This window comes from Pleurodeles waltl, chromosome 1_1 (assembly GCF_031143425.1).
Source record: "Pleurodeles waltl isolate 20211129_DDA chromosome 1_1, aPleWal1.hap1.20221129, whole genome shotgun sequence".
NCBI lineage: Eukaryota > Metazoa > Chordata > Amphibia > Caudata > Salamandridae > Pleurodeles > Pleurodeles waltl.
Window position 1 is genome coordinate 858,525,339 of NC_090436.1, and position 19,179 is coordinate 858,544,517.

The 19,179-nt window shown below is 44.8% G+C and overlaps 1 protein-coding gene across 1 annotated transcript in view; it reads right to left on the bottom strand.

Annotated features, from left to right (window-relative positions):
• Positions 1-8,893: 8,893 nt before the first annotated feature.
• The window catches only part of LOC138302262 (trichohyalin-like), a 250,555-nt gene continuing 240,269 nt past the window's right edge, over positions 8,894-19,179 (bottom strand). The window contains exon 14 of the mRNA XM_069242564.1: positions 8,894-8,947. Coding sequence (XP_069098665.1) covers positions 8,894-8,947 — 54 coding nt within the window. The remainder of the gene's footprint in view (positions 8,948-19,179) is intronic.

A 19,179-nucleotide genomic window follows, 5' to 3' on the forward strand; every position in this document is an offset into this window, starting at 1 on the left:
GCCTGAAGAAGAGGAAGCCTGGATAACAAGACTCTCAGGCGTAGGGTGTTGAGACAGGAATTTAGGGTCGTTCGGAGCGGGCCAATGGAGGCGTGCGATATTCCTATTCACGGGAGCCCCTGTGTTGCGTTTGGACCATGTACCCAAAAGGACATCAGTGAGGGCTTCATTAAATGGCAAAACGGGTTCTGAAATAGAAGCCCCAGGGTGAAGCACCTCCATCAGGAGATTAGACCTGACCTCTACAGTAGGAAGCTCAAGGCCAAGGACCTTAACTGCCCTACTGACCACAATATCATAAGTTGCTCCCTCCGCCCTAGCCACAGTAGGCGGAGACAGCATGCCAGCATCACGAGAAGTATCCAGACCACTGGCTTCATCCTATTTCTGTGTCCAGTCAATAGTAGGGTCATCCTGGTATTCATAAGGGTCCAGGGACCCTTCCAATGCCTCCCCATTTTTGTACCCATAGGAAAAAGGGTCTGAATCCGACCGGGGGCGAATAAGTCCCATCGAAGCCAAAGGTGGCGTCGACCGACGCCGCTCCGACTGAGTCATCGGGGATAAGAATTGGGTCGACGTCGATAATGGGCACCACCGACATAGGGATCGGCACCGGTGCGGATCTGCACGCAGATCCGGAGGTGACCTTGGGGCCGGGCCAAAGCCGCCGGCGCGGAACCCGAAGGCCCCTCAACCAAACCCCTTGGGCCCGAAGGTGCGGTATTTGGGTCGGCCCCCACAAATATGAGGCACATGGCCTCGTAAAACTCTTTAAGTTGGTCGGGGGTTGCTCCAGCTCTGGGAAACTCGGGGAAGCAAGGTGCTGACCCAGACGCAGGCTCGGAGGACGGAGGCCTCCAGCGTGGACGCTCTTCCCGCGTAATGTCGGCCGAGCGATGGAGCGAAGTCAGAGAGCAATGGGACTTCTTCGACTTCTTCTTCTTCTTACCTTGACACAAGGATTTAGAAGAAATCAAGTGGTGATGACTCCGTGACCGATCTCAAGACCTTGTCGAGTGCCAGGCCGCCATTAGCTTTAGGGACCGCTCCCTCAAAGCCTTTGGGTGCATGGCCCGGCACTCAGAGCACGACTTCGGGTCGTGGTCGCACTCGAGACACCACAGACAAACATGATGAGGATCTGTCACTGACATCGTCCGATGGCAGTCCTCACAAGGCCTGAACCCAGTCTTCGGGGACATCCTCGACGCACCAAAGTTGCACAGAAAGAACTCGACAAAACGGTTGAATTCACCAAAAATTAGCCAGGGTAGCTCTTCTCCGGATCAGCGCATAGAGCGGAAAGAAAAGAACTGACGTCACTGCGCGAGGGCAGCGTCTATGTACTACTCCCAACATCATCATGGCGACCACGACGCCTACGGAGTGCAAGGGTACTGCTCGAACAAAAAAATCTCCGGATCCAGTCTGACACCTGGGGGGAAATTCTAAGGTAAGGAATCTGCAACTAGAAGTCTCTATCAGTTGCCCTGTTTGCACACTGCACCCTCCCGCCCCTGTGCCGCTGAGGGTGTGGTTCCTGTGCCTACTTAGGGCCCCCCCAGTGCTCCTTCAAATCCCCCTGGTCTGCCCTCCGACAACGCGGGTACTTACCTGCAAGCAGACCGTAACCGGAGTACCCCATCTCCATAGGCGCCCATATTATTTTGGCTCCTGTTTGACCTCTGCACCTGACCGGCTCTGTGTTGCTGGTGCTGGGTGTCTGGGATTAACTTGAAACCGCAACGGTGGGCTACCTATGCCATGGAGATTGAACCCGTATGTCAATTACTTACCTCTGAAACTGTACTTTACTTACCTCCCCCTGGAACAGTTGAAAATTGCAGTGTCCACTTTTAAAATAGCTTTTCGACTTTTTAAAGAAAACTGTGTACATTGCCGAATCCATTCAAAGTTCTAAGTATTACTATGCAAAGTAGCTTTCATTTAATGTACTTACCTGCTAAATTAATCTTGTGGTTCCAGAAATAAATTAACAAAAGAATATTTTTCTATATAAAAACCTATTGGTCTGGAGTTAAGTCATTGAGTGTGTGTTTTCACTTATTGCTTGTGTATACAACAAATGCTTAACATTACCCTCTGATAAGCCTAACTACTCAACCACACTACCACAAATAGAGCATTAGTATTATCTATTATTGCCTCTGTCAAGACTCTTGGTGAACCTCTGGGCTCTGTACACACTATGGGGGTCATTCTGACCCCGGCGGGCGGCGGGAGCCGCCTGCCTGGAGGGGAACCTCCAGAATACCGCTGCGCGGTCAAAAGACCGCCGCGGGTATTCTGGGTTTCCCACTGGGCTGGCGGGCGACCGCCAAAAGGCCGCCCGCCAGCCCAGTGGGAAACACCCCTCCATGAGGATGCCGGCTCCGAATGGAGCCGTCGGAGTGGAGGATGTGCGACGGGTGCAGTGGCACCCGTCGCGTATTTCAGTGTCTGCAAAGCAGACACTGAAATACAAAGTGGGGCCCTCTTACGGGGGCCCCTGCAGTGCCCATGCCATTGGCATGGGCACTACAGGGGCCCCCAGGGGCCCCACGACACCCCTCACCGCCATCCTGTTCCTGGCGGTCGGAACCGCCAGGAACAGGATGGCGGTGAGGGGGTCGGAATCCCCCATGGCAGCGCAGCAAGCTGCGCCGCCATGGGGGATTCCCAGGGCAGCGGAAAACCGGCGGGACACCGCCGGTTTTCCTGTGCTGACCGCGGCCAAACCGCCGCGGTCAGAATGCCCTGCGGGGCACCGCCAGCCTGTTGGCGGTGCTCCCGCCAACCCCGGCCCCGGCGGTCCTTGACCGCCGGGGTCGGAATGAACCCCTATATCTCATTTTGATATAGTATATACAGAGCCAGTTTCCTACAGCGGCCCATTGTGGGGATGGAGGCTGTCCACAGGCACCTCTTCCTCCATTCTTATACTGCCATTAGGAAAAGCTTTTAAATACGCTCAGGCAGGCATGCTTCCTGTGCTCCAAGAGGGAGAGCCACTGTTGCATAATGATCACAGCAGGGTCGAGGGTGCACACCGGTAGACGGTGATAAAATGATGCGTCATACTCTTCTTAAAAATAGCTTCAGTATTTTATTGATGACACATATTTTCATGTGTGGTGCTCTCCTCGCCAGTCAGCAGGTAACTGCCATCTTCAAGGACCTCCATTATACAAAATTCTAAGTAAGAACATAGAATCTCTGAGAGGAGATTCCAGACCAAGTAGGCAATGAACATTATAACAGGTGTCTGCCCACTATTTTCACAGGGTGTACACCATCTACCCTTCCAAGAGTTTGGCCCCCACAGAAATATGCTACGCTAGTCCTGGTGTAATTTTCAAACACTGGGACACGTTCAGCAGTGCCGGCATGTTGTTTCGTAACGAACAGCAACATGCAGGCTGGAGGCAGCAGGGAGCTTATCAGATTCCACTTGGGCCTTTAACAGAGGATGAACTTAAGGGGCCACCAGGCCTCTTTTTGTTGAAGTATCTTGGATTGGAGCTATCAGGAGCCTAACACCTAAATGCAATGGAGGGGAAACAAAGGCACACAGCTTATCACTTCACATATACTTAGGAGAGGCATGCCTTTGAGTTTGTTCAGTGCATGTATAAAAGAGATATGCATGCACTGCAAGAATGTCAGATGTGTTAGCCTGTACCAGTATTTACACAAATAACAATTTAAATACCACTATTTTGCTTATTTTCTTTATAGCTCTACTCATACCAAAGCAGGGTGTCTGAGCACTTTGCATTATGCATACATGGTATACATGGACAATAATGTATATATGTGTAAATCAATGTACTTGATGTATTGCATAAGACAGTGAGGGTTACAATGTATAGGCGTCACACGTCCAGCATAGCTAACTGTGCTATAACTGCAAGTAACAAAATGATCTCTGTGTTAAAAGCAGTAACCCACTTACCCTTTCACATAAAATAAAAACATGTTACCTGCGTGCTACATGATGTGATTTGCAGGAGACAAATTCATCCTATATGCTACTTTAATTTAAAAGTGGGACTAGAAAAAACAGAGATCTCTCCAGCAAATATGACACCCTCCAGATTTATTTTACAATTATTATTATTCCCTGGGATTTAGTTGTCACACAAAGATCTATGTAGGGGGTGCCTTAACCCCATTCGATTTTTTAAAATGCAGACTTTGCAAACAATTAAGCAGACCACATTTACTGTCAAGATCACCCTTGTTTCCAATTTCTTTGTGGCAGAGTTTTAAAAAATATATGTAAAAGTTGAGGCCCAGATTTTGCACCAGGATTGCCACTGTTTTGGCACAACCCGACGCAAAATCTAATTTTGTAAATATTGTAATGCGCTGAAATGTGCTTATGATAGACCTGCTAAATACATGTGTGAGATCTTAAGATCAGATGTCACTTCTTGTGATGCCAGTTCCTGTGAGGTAATGGGTTGTGATGCCACTTATTGGTTAGTCCACTCCAATTCTTTTTTTAGGACCTGTGCCTTGAATCACAGGCAGCCAGTAGCCTCTCATTAGAGGTTGGTGGAGCAGGGGTAACCTTGTAGCTGTTGAACTGAGTGAAATGGGCTGCTGGAGGGAGACACGACGGAGGGGAGCATCTGGAGAGGTTGCAGTGAGAGTGCTGTCGGACTCAGAAGCTCAGGCAGACGGGAGCTGTCCTATGGCACAGGTCGAGGTCTTTCACTTGTGCACCTCAGTGCCAGTAAAGGGGCTCGGTAATTCTTTATAATTTTTTGTGTCTCTGGACTATAGCCGAGAGGGCAGATGTGTGCGTATCGGCGTTTTAAATCGCCAAGTGGAGGAGTTTCTGCATGGCCGAAAACCGGACGGGACTTTTGACTGACTGAACAATGAGGCGTTTAATGGGCTGCACCTGAGGGGATTCGGAATTTTATATATATATCTTTGTGGGGTCCCGCATGTTTCGAAACATTTGACGGTTTGGGGCAGTTACAGGAATAGACGCATCTTGACAAGATGCACATAACTTTGGCCACGCCAGAAAGCCAGAAGTAGAACAAATGTATGCTTTCTTTCTTAACTATAACATACTCACTAGACCAACTGACTCCCGGACATGAACCAGGAAGTTCATTGATGCCTTTTTCATCGTTTTGTGTTCCCATTTGAAAACTTTTTACATTTAGGTTACATTCTTGTGGAATGCATTGTTTTAAATCCGTGTAGAGGAAGCTCTTACGCCAGAAAAGGAAGCCTCGCACATAGAATTGCCTCCTTGAATTTCACCGGACACTGGACAACCACTGTGCACTTTGAATGTGTAGGGGAAATAATGATGCCTGTTTTCTGGCCCCCTGGCACTTTCGTAGTCTTAAGGTGCCTTAACTATTTAGGGATTGTAAGTAAGGTACTGGTTTGGGGTCTTTGTGTTTGTTTGGTTGGTTTCTTCACCCTGATGACGCAGAAACGAAGGTTTTACATTTATTAGCGCATAAACGTAGTGCCGCAATAATCAAGTGTGACTTTAACCGAACTAATAAAGATTGTACGGGGACAAATGTGCCCTCAGAGTAGTTTGCCAACATTTATAAGCGTGCTTTATATAACGTGATGTATTAGAATTGTACTAATTTGACATAACCGTAAACGTGTGCCATGATTTGCTTGTTTGAAATGTTTTAACTTAGCATAACTTTAGTGGAGGCTTCGGCCTAGTTGCCTTGTCTCACGGTTTAGATGCTCGTGTTTTTCTAATGTGCTAATAAAACGTGTATTCTTGCTTGAAGCTGTACTTTTCCAGTGAGATCGGTTCACATGCTTATCTTTAAGGTTTCGTGCCAGCCTGGCATCTTCTTCTTAGCTCCAAGGTCAATCTGCAGGTGCAGACAATGGAAGCTCTGAAAGTGAGTTAATTGGTAAAATATGTTGCAACTTACGTTCCCGACTCCAAGGATAATGTATGCCTAGGTAGAAGCTTGTAAATTGTTGTTTTTGATTGGACAATTTGAAGCCAACCTATGAACCCTCCAATGGAAGACCCTACTGGATTTGAACTGTTGATTATTTAAACCTGGTGCACAAGAAGAAAGCAGCCATTACCCGCCATTTGCAGGACATTACCCATCGGACATTGGCCATTACCCATTGCACCCATTGAGGACATTATTGCCCATTGCAGCCATTATGGCCCATCTTGCCGACCTCGTCATTTTGCCATCTTCTACGATGCCAATTGATGTTCGACGCCATTTTAAATGAGACTTTGATGCTTTCTCTAATCGAGAGAAAGAGACTTTAAGTAATTCTCGCCCTAGAGACTTTAACTTCGATTTGCCCCTTTGCATAAAGTAGTAGTTTTGTCCTTTTATCTTGCCGCTGTGAGGCAATTGCCCCGTCCACCCTGCCCCTTTGCCCCCGCCCCATGCTGATGAATCCGGTACCTGTGAGACGAAGACTTCCTTGAATGCTGATTGAATTTGGTAAATATGAAAGGAAAATGTACAATTGCATTGTGTTTCTTTTTAGGTAACCAACTGCTGATTTTTGGTAAGAGCCCTAGTTAGGAGTTTTCCAAATCAATGTTGCTAAATTGTTTTTGCATGAAATCCCACATGCAGATGCTAATTTGAGGTTAGATGAGGATTCATTTGTTGCACGATGCAATTTGAGACCTTGTTATGCTGACTAATGTATGCAATTAGCCCATTACAGATTATAGTTTTAGTGGTTTGCGTTGCTATTATCGAATGCATTGTTATTCAACTGCTGCATAGATTGCATCTTTTTCGCCGTTATGGACAGCTATTAATGTTCATTTACATATATCATTTGGTGTTGAGACACATTTATATCGTGCTAGCTTTGTTAATATAGGGAAATAAATTCATTAACTTTGAATAAACTGGTGTGGTTATTCATGGCCGGAAGGTCATGGTTCGCCGAAATGTTTTCTGGATTAATTGTGAAGTGTTATGTTGATCAGGGCATTACTTATGTTCTTTATTGATTATTGATTTGATTAAATTGATTACTCTCGGGTGAAGAGAGCCCCACTTGGTCAAAAGATTCATCGACCCAAGAGCGTCCAGATACAGGTAATTTATTAGGACGGAACGCTCTATCAACCCTCACCTTTTGAATTAATTATTTTATAACCTGTTATGACTGTTCCTTCTCACCCTTATTAGTGGCACTTTTTGGCTATAGTGCTGCAGTTCTTCTTAATAATGCCTACCATCTCTTGCTGTCTCTTACAGCCACTCAGAGGCTTGCCTTACATTGAAAGATATTTTAGGATGGACAAAGGTTTTCTGAAAAAGCTGAAAAATATCAACTTCTTGGGCACAATAAAACCATGGGTCTCTCCTAAATATGGGGAGTTAGAATCTACGATTTGACTTCACAAACGTCTGTCCTTCAAGGATCTCTGCCACTGCCAAAGTGCCTTCAATAAAGCAGGAGCTAGCTACCTGCACCGTTTTATCAAACCCTACTTTCCTCCACAGTGCCTGAGATCTTCAGGGGCTCTGTGGGCCAAAATTCCCTCAGTTAGGAAGGCTCGGACTAGAGGCTGCTCTTTTAGCTTTTTGGCTTCCAAGCTATGGAACTCAACCCCTCACCCCCACCCCATTGTACCTCAGGCAATCTAAGTCAGAGCTTCTACTCCGGAAAAATATTAAAATGTGGCTCTTTAGATAGGCTCCTGGTTGTCCTCCGGCTTTCTGTGTCTTCTGTTCAGTAGCTAGACTTTATCAGCGTTGGGACACTTCTTTGAAGTAGGCATGCACTTTATCAATTGTTTATTATTATTATTATTATTATTATTATCAGGCGCGACTGCAGGAGCATTATATCTAGACGCAGGGGGATGAGTGTTTGTACAGTCCAGGGACAGAGTTGCACCTGTATGAGTGCCGGGTGGCAGCAGGCTTGTGCCAGTGCCGGGTGAGGGTGTGCACGCGTAGAGTGAGCTGTTTGGCCACATGAGGGCAGGGTGAGCCATGTGCCTGTATGAGCCCAGCGTGGGCAGTATGTCTGTGTGAGTGCAGAGGTGGGGTGCATTTATATCAGTCAAGGATGAGAACTGTGTGAGTGGAGGGTGAGCGGCATGCCTGTATGAGGACAGTGTGAGATGTGTTCATGTGCGAGTAAAGCCACACTTATTAGCATTGCCAGTACCTGTTTTATTTCTGTACTCAATATTTGGAAAATATACTCACTTTGTAGAAGGGTTTTTAAACAAAAAATAAAACATAGTAATGACACCCAGAGACGTTAAACATTCAGGAAGGGGGCTGGGGTGTAAACGAATGCCTCTGAAATTACCAATACAAAACACAGTACACAGATTTAAAAGGTCTCCCGAATAAATCGTGCACATATGCAATAATCAGTACCCCTGAGAAGACGCATTTTAGAGGTTTAACTCCTTAAATATGCACATCCTTACAGTCTATTTTACAGTGTCATTCAGACCTGTGACTAAGTGCTATAACCGGGGTAAACAGCATTTGATTTGCGTCCACGTTACCAAACTGCTCCCAAACCTGTTTTTTTCACCTGCTATGACTTCTTGGGTCTAGAGGCTCATGTTTGTCTCTGCAGTAAGAATGTAAACTATTTTCTTATTCTAGTGCTTACCAAGGCTTACACGAGAACTATTTACCATTTGTCACTCTTCAAACCTGTTGCACGTTGTTTAGTTTACCCTTTGGTACTTTTCTGCTCGTTTTCCATCTCACTTTTACATATTTCTGGTTGGTTTCTCATCTTGACTGTACTTTTCATTTTGTTTTGTCATAGAAGGTGGTATTCATTTCAGTTATTTATTCTTCAATAAAAATGCAAATGTAATTGCTAATTCCTCCAGCCCACAGTTCTCACGTTTCTGCTATAGAAAGTGATCAAACTTACTGCGCTCTTGTTCCTGAAGGAATTTCTGCTCCTAAAAATAAAGGAGAATCTTGTTACACACAAACATCCTGCACAGGAGCATGAAGGAGCTTTGACGGGGTCACTACAACATTCACAGCATAAATTTACTATTTCACATGAGTTGTACAGTATGTATGCATGGCCAATACCTGAAGCCCAGATAGAAAGAGTCAGGATGCTGCACAGGAGCACAGATAAAGCCATTTTTATGATGCATCCCGTAAACACGGGTTCGCTCATAACACAAAGCAGGGATCACAATGCAACAGGACTTGACATGCTTGGTGGGCTACGGATGTTTTCAGTTAGGACATTTTCTTTGCTTCACAATGCATGTTAAATGCTGAGATACTATAATAAAAATGTTACATTTGTCAATCAATGCTTATTAGCTCAATGCAATATAATGGATGTGGGTAGAAGAAGAGAGGAGGCAATGATTTTTAACATTACCGCTGTCTTACTGAAATACATATTTATTTTCTGAGCTTCCGGGTGGTGGAACATTACACTTAACCATCAGCAATTACCTTGAAGTGTGTGACTCAAATCCTCACAAGTTCTACCACAGCTAGGAAGGTTTCTAAATTCTATTTTTATATGCCAATGCGCATTTGTGCCAACACACACAAAACACACACACCCCTATGTTAAACTACCCAATAAAACATTATTTAGAGCAACTGTACATTTATTAGTACCATTTATTACAGCAATAGTAGAGCAAGCTTGACATGAGAAAAATACTCCTTCACACATTCCATAATACAATTATTTTATTTATGGAACACAATCTCCCAATGTAGCCAAAGTCCTTAGTCGGGGGATTCATGGAGTTCTTCCTTCCAGGTGTCCATGGCTGCTGCTGTCTAGTCCCGGTCTCCAGCTCCAACAAGAAATAACTTTCTCCCCCTTGTGCAACGCAACCCTTTTTAAGAGTGAGTGGAAAGTTCCAGAAGCAAGGCAGCCCTGGCCAATCCTAGGGTACCACATCACCTCTCCGCCCCTGTCCCGAACTTCCTGCACAGCATGCTGGGACAACTCAAAATGGTGTCATCCATGAGTCATTGGTCACTTCTGATCTGGAGGCCTCAGCTCCGACATCACTGCCAGGGTCTTTCCCACCAGAACATCAAAGCGGAGTTCCCTCTTGTGTTGACTCCAGAGGTCTTAGCTCCCTCCTTTGTTCAGTGGGCCTAGGCTATCCTAATCTTGGTACAGTGTGACGCTAATTAATGGATGAAGATTTTCTCCTGCACCCCTGCATCCTCAGGAGCTGATTGAAGCATTGTTAATTGCTGCCTTTGTATGGGGAGATCTTTGTTCCATCTGCTGGAGAGCTCTATAATTAATTTGGTCCAGCAGGGTAGCAGAAGGCCTATGCTCTGATCATAAGCTGAGCCATAGAAATATGACAATTCTGGATGACCCATAAGATGTGCAGATGGCTTCTTGGAACTTGCAGAATTGATCTTTGTCCATATCTTTCACCCCAGTTTGAGACTAAACTGGATTTTGTAAAACAAAGGGAAATTAAACTGTAACCCTGCGGAGTCTCTTCTTTGCCAGGCTACCTGGGTGTAGTTTCCAGGCTGCGCACAACAATAGTCTCACACACCTTAGCACATGTATACATGTGTAACTAGACAAGTGCCACTTCTCCTTGCGGCATCGTAGTGGCCTTAACTTAAAAGACAGATACTGGTAGTGAACACGCACTGTTCATTTACCATCTGATTAACATGGGAGAAATACAAGTAATGAGACTCCTCCACACTAAGAAAGACCAAAACAGGGTAATTAAGAAAAAGCTAAAAATCCAAGTGTACTAAATGAGCAGAAGCCATTTTGCAACACACATAACCATCAGCTGAATCTAGAAAACGATAGGCATTATTAATGGGTATTCTTACTTAGTCTTTCTATGCTAGGACCACCCACCTAATTTAATCATATTGGCCACCTCTCTATCCAGGGAACACAGACTGTAATAATAACCCAACATACACAAAAAGGGAAGAGAAGGTAAAGTTTAAAACAAAGTACTCACCCTCTCTGAGAAACCCTAAGTGGTTTTAAAACCGCCCTCACCCACTAAATAGTGGCATACTTCATAACTGGGCGTGCTACAACATTCCTGCACAGACCAATGATCAGAGTGGAGCGTTGTGTGTTTTGGGGGATACTACACCAATACTACAAGGGGTCCACTTTACTCACACATATAGCCCCTCCCATCTTCCCATTTTGTGTGTGTCAGGTTATTGGTCAGGGACGACAGTTGAGGAGTGATACCTCTTACCCTTTTTTTTGTGAATACAGTGCAATAAGATCCCTTTTGGATCTAGACTGGATGTATTCAGCACATTAACTACCTACATAGACTGAGCAGGTCTATGCCAACCCTTTCCCTAGTTCCCTCAATGCTGCATACACCATACCAAAGGGTAAGGATTTGGTGCCTCAACAATGATGTCAATACAACAGACAAGTCTAGGGCCTACCTCTGGAGAACACATAACCCAGCACCCTCATTCAACTGGGTAACTACACCCTAAATATGCAGATGCAGGTCCCTTTCAGGACCTCTGACCCTCACCCACATTAGTAACTCTTGATACTGAGATGCCCCCAAAAGATCTTGGGGTGCCTGTGTCCCCTAAGGGGATTCCAGCCTAATCATGGAGTACTTCCAGACAAGAGTCACCACAGGGAGTTCAACCTTCAGGAACGGTTCAAACCCTGGATCCCCACTCCCTACAGCCTAACCAGGTCAACAGAAAACATTGATGGGCACTGTGTGGGGAATGCCTCACCCAAGTCACCCTTATAGCAACTTCCTAGACTCCAAGCTGTCAACATGAAGCGACCATAAAGATCACCCCTCTAAGGAAACTGGCTTTTAGCAGGTATACCCCCATGTTTTGTCCCATTTTGAAAACTAGGCACTGATATAACAGATCTGAAATGCCCTGAGTCCTACTAACCAGGACACTGTGCATGTGCTCTGATCCTTAAAATGGAGTTTGTTTAATTGGCTTGCCTCCGATTAGCATAGCCTAACTTACGTGTAAGTCCCTAGTATATGGTGCTAGGGGTACCTAGGGACTGTAATTTAGACTGTTCCCCCAAGGATGTCAGCAGTTATTGTGCCATCCTGAGTGGGGCAAGGTAAACATGGCTCCCAGTCAGCCACTGCAGACTGGAAGGGTAGTTTTAAATTGCTAACTCGACTTTGCCATTTAAGGTAATGGCAAAGTCCAAACCTCCCTTATTCTTAAAATATGTAAGTCATCCCTATGTTAGGCTAAATGAGCCCTAATGGCAGAGTGCTGTATGTTAAAAAGTGGAACATGAACTTATACACATTCCAGCAGTAAAACCTCTACATAGCTGTTTTTACTGTGGGAAGGCTAACAGCCTCATTAGCAAGTATAAATTTGGTACTGTAAGGTATCAAAATAATCAGTGCAATACATTCAATGCAATGTCACTGATTGGCAAAGTGCTATTTTAGAAGTTGCCACTTTAGTTGCCCAAACTTTACAATGCCTTTTTACTGTTGTACACTAGGTCTGTCCTGCAGTCAGTTTTCTGCACTCCTGGGCAGAACAACTCCCATGAAAGGAGACAACAGAACCCTGCATTGGAGAAAGTAGTTAGCTCAAAAGACGAGCTTCAGAGGAGAAGCCGACTTTGAAGGGCAGCTGGCTCTAGGGACAGGGAAGGGAAGGTAAGTTGCCAAACCAGTTTTCCAGGGGAGGGTAGTCCCATTAGTAGCTAACCTCTTGGTTCAGCTAGGAAGCTCTGGATGCCGAGAGAGGGGTTTTGCCATGTTGGGAGTGAGCAGAATGGGGCATCTTAGCATAGCCATATGCCACACTTCCCAGTAAGTGTTCATCAGGAGTGAGGGAATTTGGTAGCCCATTGGCTACTGACTGCGACAAGCCCAAGGGCACTTTCTGAGCATAAAAAGGGCACCCCCAGCACCCAGAATTCAGATCTCAACAGGACTGAAAGAAGGACCGATGAAGGACTGCCCTGCTTCACCACGGACCCAGCAAAGAGAGGCTGCACCAGCATCACTTGGCCATGCTGAACCTGGTGGCTAGCAAAGAAGGTGAACTGTGTCTGCTGTGTCCAGCTTGTGGAGAAGTCATCTCTTGGGGCCAAAGCAAAAGGACTCAAATGGTCAGCTGGCTGACCTGTTCACAGCACAGAGATACAACACCTGGGAAGCCTACTAGGCCAAGCTGGTAGCCCAGAATTTTCAGACCGCCACAAATCACCACCATGCAGTACCAGAGACCAGGACCTGATGTTCAAAGTTGCACCTGGGTTCGCTGAGCCCGCAAGAGTCGTCGGAGTGCAGCTTGATCATACAGAAATTGAGTTATCACCTAGGGAAGGTTTGGCTGTGGCAGTGATACCGGGCAACTGGCAGCCAGCACCAAGAGGACTTTGAGAGACACCGACTCTGTGACCTGGACCACCTCACCCCTTACATGGACTGAGGAATAGCCTCTGAGAGATCCATGTTGACAGCATCACATCCACAGCATCTTTGTGCATCTTCAGCATCTTTTATTCCTTGTATCAGGAACACTTCTATATGAATCCACTGGAAAGGGGATAAAGTGCCTGAAACTGCCTAGTGACTGCTTAATTTGTGGAGGTAACTGATTCTAAGAACCTTCCTGGTACCCCTGGCTGGCTCCCTACTGGAGTTGGTCACATAAAGTTGCTCTAAGTGACCGCATTACTAATCCAACGTTTTGGTGAAAACATTTCTGTGTCAAATTTGTTGAATTGCCAATGCTTGAACGCAGTTGAGTGAAATGTTTTGATTTACTATACCTTTTAACTTCTATATCTCCCGAACCCTCGTTATTGCGACTAAAATACATACAAATACAGTAGTCTATTTTTATAAATTGGTGTCAGATATTTTGAGTGTCTTGTTAATTTCTTCTTCATTTGCTTTAGCGCTGTTTAGATGTTTACACTTGTTCCTCTGTGTAAACCTTTATGCTCAGAGCTACAGCTACCTAGGGTGGATGTACCTGACTTCGGCACCATCATGCCATGCTGAGGGCTGTCCCCAAAACAATGCCTGGCAAGCTCCAGGACTTCCAGGGGCCACAGGGCCACACTCCAAGGCTGGTACACCCAAAGTCTACTTAGGGCAGAGCCCCATGCACAACCTCCATCTAGAGGGACACCACCCTCAATCCTCTGATCTGACCCCACAGGACCTACTTGATTGGATATCTTGCTAAACATTGCCCCAGTTGCCACCACCTCAAGTGCATGTAAAAAAACAGTCCTAGGATGACATCCTTCACTGTTTTTGAGCAGTCATCAATCTTACCCTGACATCTCATGGTTGACCACTAACCCAACCCAGAAGTATAGGGAGTCTTACCCTATCTCTAATCTCACAGAGTCAGCCATTACACCTTGAACCTCAAGAACCATCCCCTGCACAGGGCCACCCACCACTATGGGCTACCCTTGGACATCTCCCCCTCCCCACCAGATAACCTAAGAGAACCATATCAACCAAAACTTTCTTGCACTCCCCACCATGGGGAAATGTCTTGGGGTCCCTCCCCCACTCTCCTGGTGGGATCCCCAATGCTTTCAGTGGACTTTGGCCTGTGCCAATGGCAGGAAAACTGTAAAAAGAATAACTCATGGTGGGCTCCCTCATGGGAAATCAGCCATGCTTGTGGCAAACCAAAGAATTTTCTGGAGCCCCTAATCAAATCCTACTACCCCAGGCGCAGGGCCCACCCTCTTCAAACAGATCTATGGTATGGGTACCTGCTGCAGTCCCTAAATCTGTACAGAAGAACCTTCCGCATAAAAGCATATTGTAAAGTGTTGGGAACTCTAATGGGAACACTGAGTGTGAAACTCCAAACAGTCATCACATCATTTAAAATATGTAAGGGGTCATAGTAAATACAGTTAATACATCATTAACAATCATCAATGTTTTCACATGACTTGTGCAGGGCCTATATTTCCCAACATCTCAAGTTCACACAACCAAAGGCATGAGGGAGCCATAGGGGGAGCCGCATAGGCCCCCGTGACCCTAGCCTGCTCCCTGTGCACAGTTCAATGCTGGGCAGGTGCCAGCAAAATCTCCTCTTGTGTTTCCGTCATGCAGGAGTACTTCCTTAGTGTTCTCATAGTGGGAAGCAGTCTCCTTCTGGGCCCCAGAGAAGGGGTCCTGGACCCAGTATTTGGCTTTGGGGCCCAGGAATGGGGTCCCAGCCCCCTTTTCAGTATATACAGACCCAGGGGATGGGATTCCTATGCCAAGCAGAAGTCCAGAGACAGAGCCCCAAGCACGCCCCTCCCCAGAAAGCAATTAAAAGTTACTCCTGGACCAACCCTGAGCACTGGCCCACACAGGGGCAATTTGAGGAAAATTGGTGGAGTGCCATATGCTTGGCTACCTGTCAGGGGTGAAATTCTTTAACAGGCCCTAACTCAGGCCCGAGGGGCCAATTTGAAGTTCTTGGCTCATTTTACTCATACTGGTAGCTCTAGCCACCAGGACCAGTTTTAGCAGCCCTCCTCACTGCCAAGGGAGTTTACTGGGCAGGGAGCTGGTTCCACTGGATCCTTGTGCTAGTTTTAGACCTGGTCTTTGTCTCCGGTGCGCCACTCCTCCTTCTGGGCACAGATGTCCAGATCTTCCCCTAAATAGCCCTCATGGTGTGTAAGAGGACCAGCCTCAATGGCCCTTCAAAATACCCACTGGTTTGCTGTGTCAAATGGGACAGAGTTTTTAATCCTCTAGGACATAAGGGGTTTGTCCTTCGAGTTGTCCATGGCTGTTGCAGTCCCCATGTCCAGAATCTGACAGCAAAAAGCATATAAGCCCTCTCTCCCTTGTGCAAGAGTTTTTAAACTGACTCTCTGCACCTGGCTACCCCTGCGCTGTTCCTGGGCTGCACACAACAGTAGACTCACATGCATAGCCCACACACATATGCACACATGTATGCACACATTCACATCTAACCAGCCAAGTTCCGCTTACCCTTGCTGTGTCACAGTAGCCTTATCTCAAAGGCAGATACTAGCAGTAAACACGCACAGTCAATTTACTTTGTAATTACATTGGGTAAGACACATGTAGATAGGCTCACCCACAGAAAAAAGTCCAAAAGCGGGTGATGAAATAAGCCAAAACATCCAGACGGATACCATTGTGCAACAGAGGGACTATACTAAACTTGTGGTGTCTGATTGTATAAGAATTCAGGCTAAAGTGCATTTAGACATGAATACCACTTGCACAAGTTCTGCAAAAGGTGACAAAATGGGGACTGTGAACTAAAGTGCAGACAGGTTAACTACAGTAGAAACTGCAGCTGAAATTGAACTTCTACTGCATGTGTTTAAGAACCTCAAACTTTCTACAAAAAGCAAAAATAAAGAAGCCTAAATGGAAGTTGTTAAAATAAATAAAATAATAAAATAATGAAAAGAAGCAGTCAAAGTGTTTATGACATCCCTGGAATAACTTCTAAAATGAGCAATCACGGAAATATTTAACAATTAGCAATGTGTTTTACATATGCTTGAATTCATTACTTCATGTGGAACATTCTAAGAATATGAATTGCCTGGGATCACATTTCATAACTTGTAGCACATTCAATAACACGTTTGCATACTAAAATAAAAAGGGTTTCTGCATTGGAAGACACTGGATCACCAGGGGATCTTTGCATCGTCAGAAATATTACGAATGGGACCCCCCTCTAGAGTAAAAAACATGGAGATTATACCCATATTTGATTTGTCATCACATATACTAACCAATACAGAACAAATCTTACTGAAGAAAGGGTGATTATTTGTCCCCTTTGATAGAACTAATTTATTGGAGGTTCATACCAAGCTCCGAGATTCTTTGGGCAAATGAGGTTGAAGGCCTTTTCTAAGTAATGATAGTTCTTACTCCAAACCAGAACTTACTGGCTTACATCTGCGACCCACCTTCCCCCGGCATGCTCCAGCTTACCAGCTGAGATCCTTACTTTTCAAAAACTAGAACTAAGAGATCTCAATGACCTCTAAACTAAAACACCATTTGCTTCATTTATCATCTCATGGAGAGAACTTCAAACCCTTGACTGCTTAAAAGAGGATAATGCCAACATCCTCAAACCAGCAACCAAGGGAGGAGGAATCGTCATACAGGACACTGTCCTGTTCAAATGGGAAATTCTTCACTAGCTTAACAACACTAATTACTACTAAAACAAAGTATTTTTAAGGACCCCACAGTGGAGATACAACATGAAAGATTAAGACTCACAACTGAAGCCAAGGATCTGGGTTTTCTAAGCAATAATGAGTTCTCACTCCTCAAGATAATAACCCAGGTACTCCAGTGTTCTATACTCTCCCTAAGGTGCATAAAAACCTGGAAAGCCCCTCATCCCCCAAGGCAGGCCCTTTCATCTAAGATTGTGGCCTCATTTGTAGATTTTCTAGTAAGCCTCTAGTGCCCCTCACTGAATGTTACATACAGGATACCACAGATTTTGTCACTATCATAGAAAATCTTCACTTGCCCATCTCAGTATTCCTGTTAATCATTCTTGATATAGGATCACTTTACACTAACACACCACAAATTGCTGGTTTGAATATCATAGACAGTATTCTGAACCAGAGACCCAGTCTGTACCAGATTCCAACATTATTTATTATTTATCTTCTGAAGTTGGCACTCACATGTAATTTCTTCAAATTTTATAAAGATGTTTTCCTACAGACCATGCGGAAGTCTGTGAGGATGGTTTTGCCCCCAGTTTTGCAATACCGCATATGGACGAGCCTGAGGAAAAAAGTAATTTCCCCCAACCAATGATCCTTTTAAAGTACGTATTGCTCTCTGGAAAAGATATATCAATGACATCTTTATGATTTGGAATGGAAGCTCCCCCACACCTGCACTTTTCCAAACTTGGCTTAGCGAACATTGTGATGACCTTAAATTCACAATGCATTCACATCAATCTGGAATTCCTCACCATCCATGCTGAAGGAGAACATCTATACACCACTCTATATAGGAACCCCCTGGAAAGGAACACCCTGCTAGATTCACTCGTGTACAGCCAATTTCTTAGATTAAGATGCAACTATAAATATAATCATGACTTTTTCAAAGGAGCAAAGACTAACTCTCAAATTATTAGAAAATGGATATGCCAAGTGCCTGATCAGCCACTCAGTGAAAAGAGCATGGTATTGCCCACACGAGATGTTGCTAAACCCTCGTGAAAAACAAGAGACCAATAGACATGTCTGTGTCCACACCTTATCAACGAGCTACAATTCTATATTCAAGAGTATTAAAAGATACTGGCATACTTTAGCAGCTGGGGACTTTACATTTGAGCCTCCTATGTTTGCCTATAAATGTGGAAGGAACTTGAAAGAACATCTTGTTCAGACAGCCATATCATGCCCCAGGTCCACAAGAACCTTCATTGAACACTGAGCCCTTCCACCACTAAAGGACATTACAAAAGCAGACAATGTATTGTCTGCCCATTCTGTATTGAGACCAAAAAATTCAGTCATTCTGAGTCATCAAAATCTCTCATATCTTTTCCCACTGAAAAACGAGCAATTTATACCATTTTGTCCCCATGCAACATGCTTTACGTTGGCCAAACTACTAAAAAACAAATTCTCATATGTCTGCATAGGAGTCACATTAGGTGTAAGGCATCACTGCCCCATTGGTTTCGCAGTACCTTGAAAAGGGACATTCTAAAGACGACACCAAGTGGCAAGTAATCCGCACCATTTACATTCCTGAACGTGGAGACAACATAAAAACATTACTGAACAAGGAGGAACTTCATTGGATCATTTAGATGGACACTTTGCACACAAGTTTAAATCATGAAGAAGATTGGACATTTTTTATTTAAATGAACTTACTTGTGACATATTAGAGAATGACATTGGATTACTGTTTTTGAAGACCTATATGACCTATTTCTATGTCTGTACGTTTGGTTTTTATGTACAGATACTGGTTAATGTAATACATACTCACAATGCACTTATTCTATTCTTGTCTCTATTTACAGTATTTGTCTTCTATTCTCGTGTTTCCCTATCCTGGCTCTTCTTTTTATTAGAGTGTTTGCTAATTATTTCTTCCTGGTTGTTCATTTCCTTCAGCATATT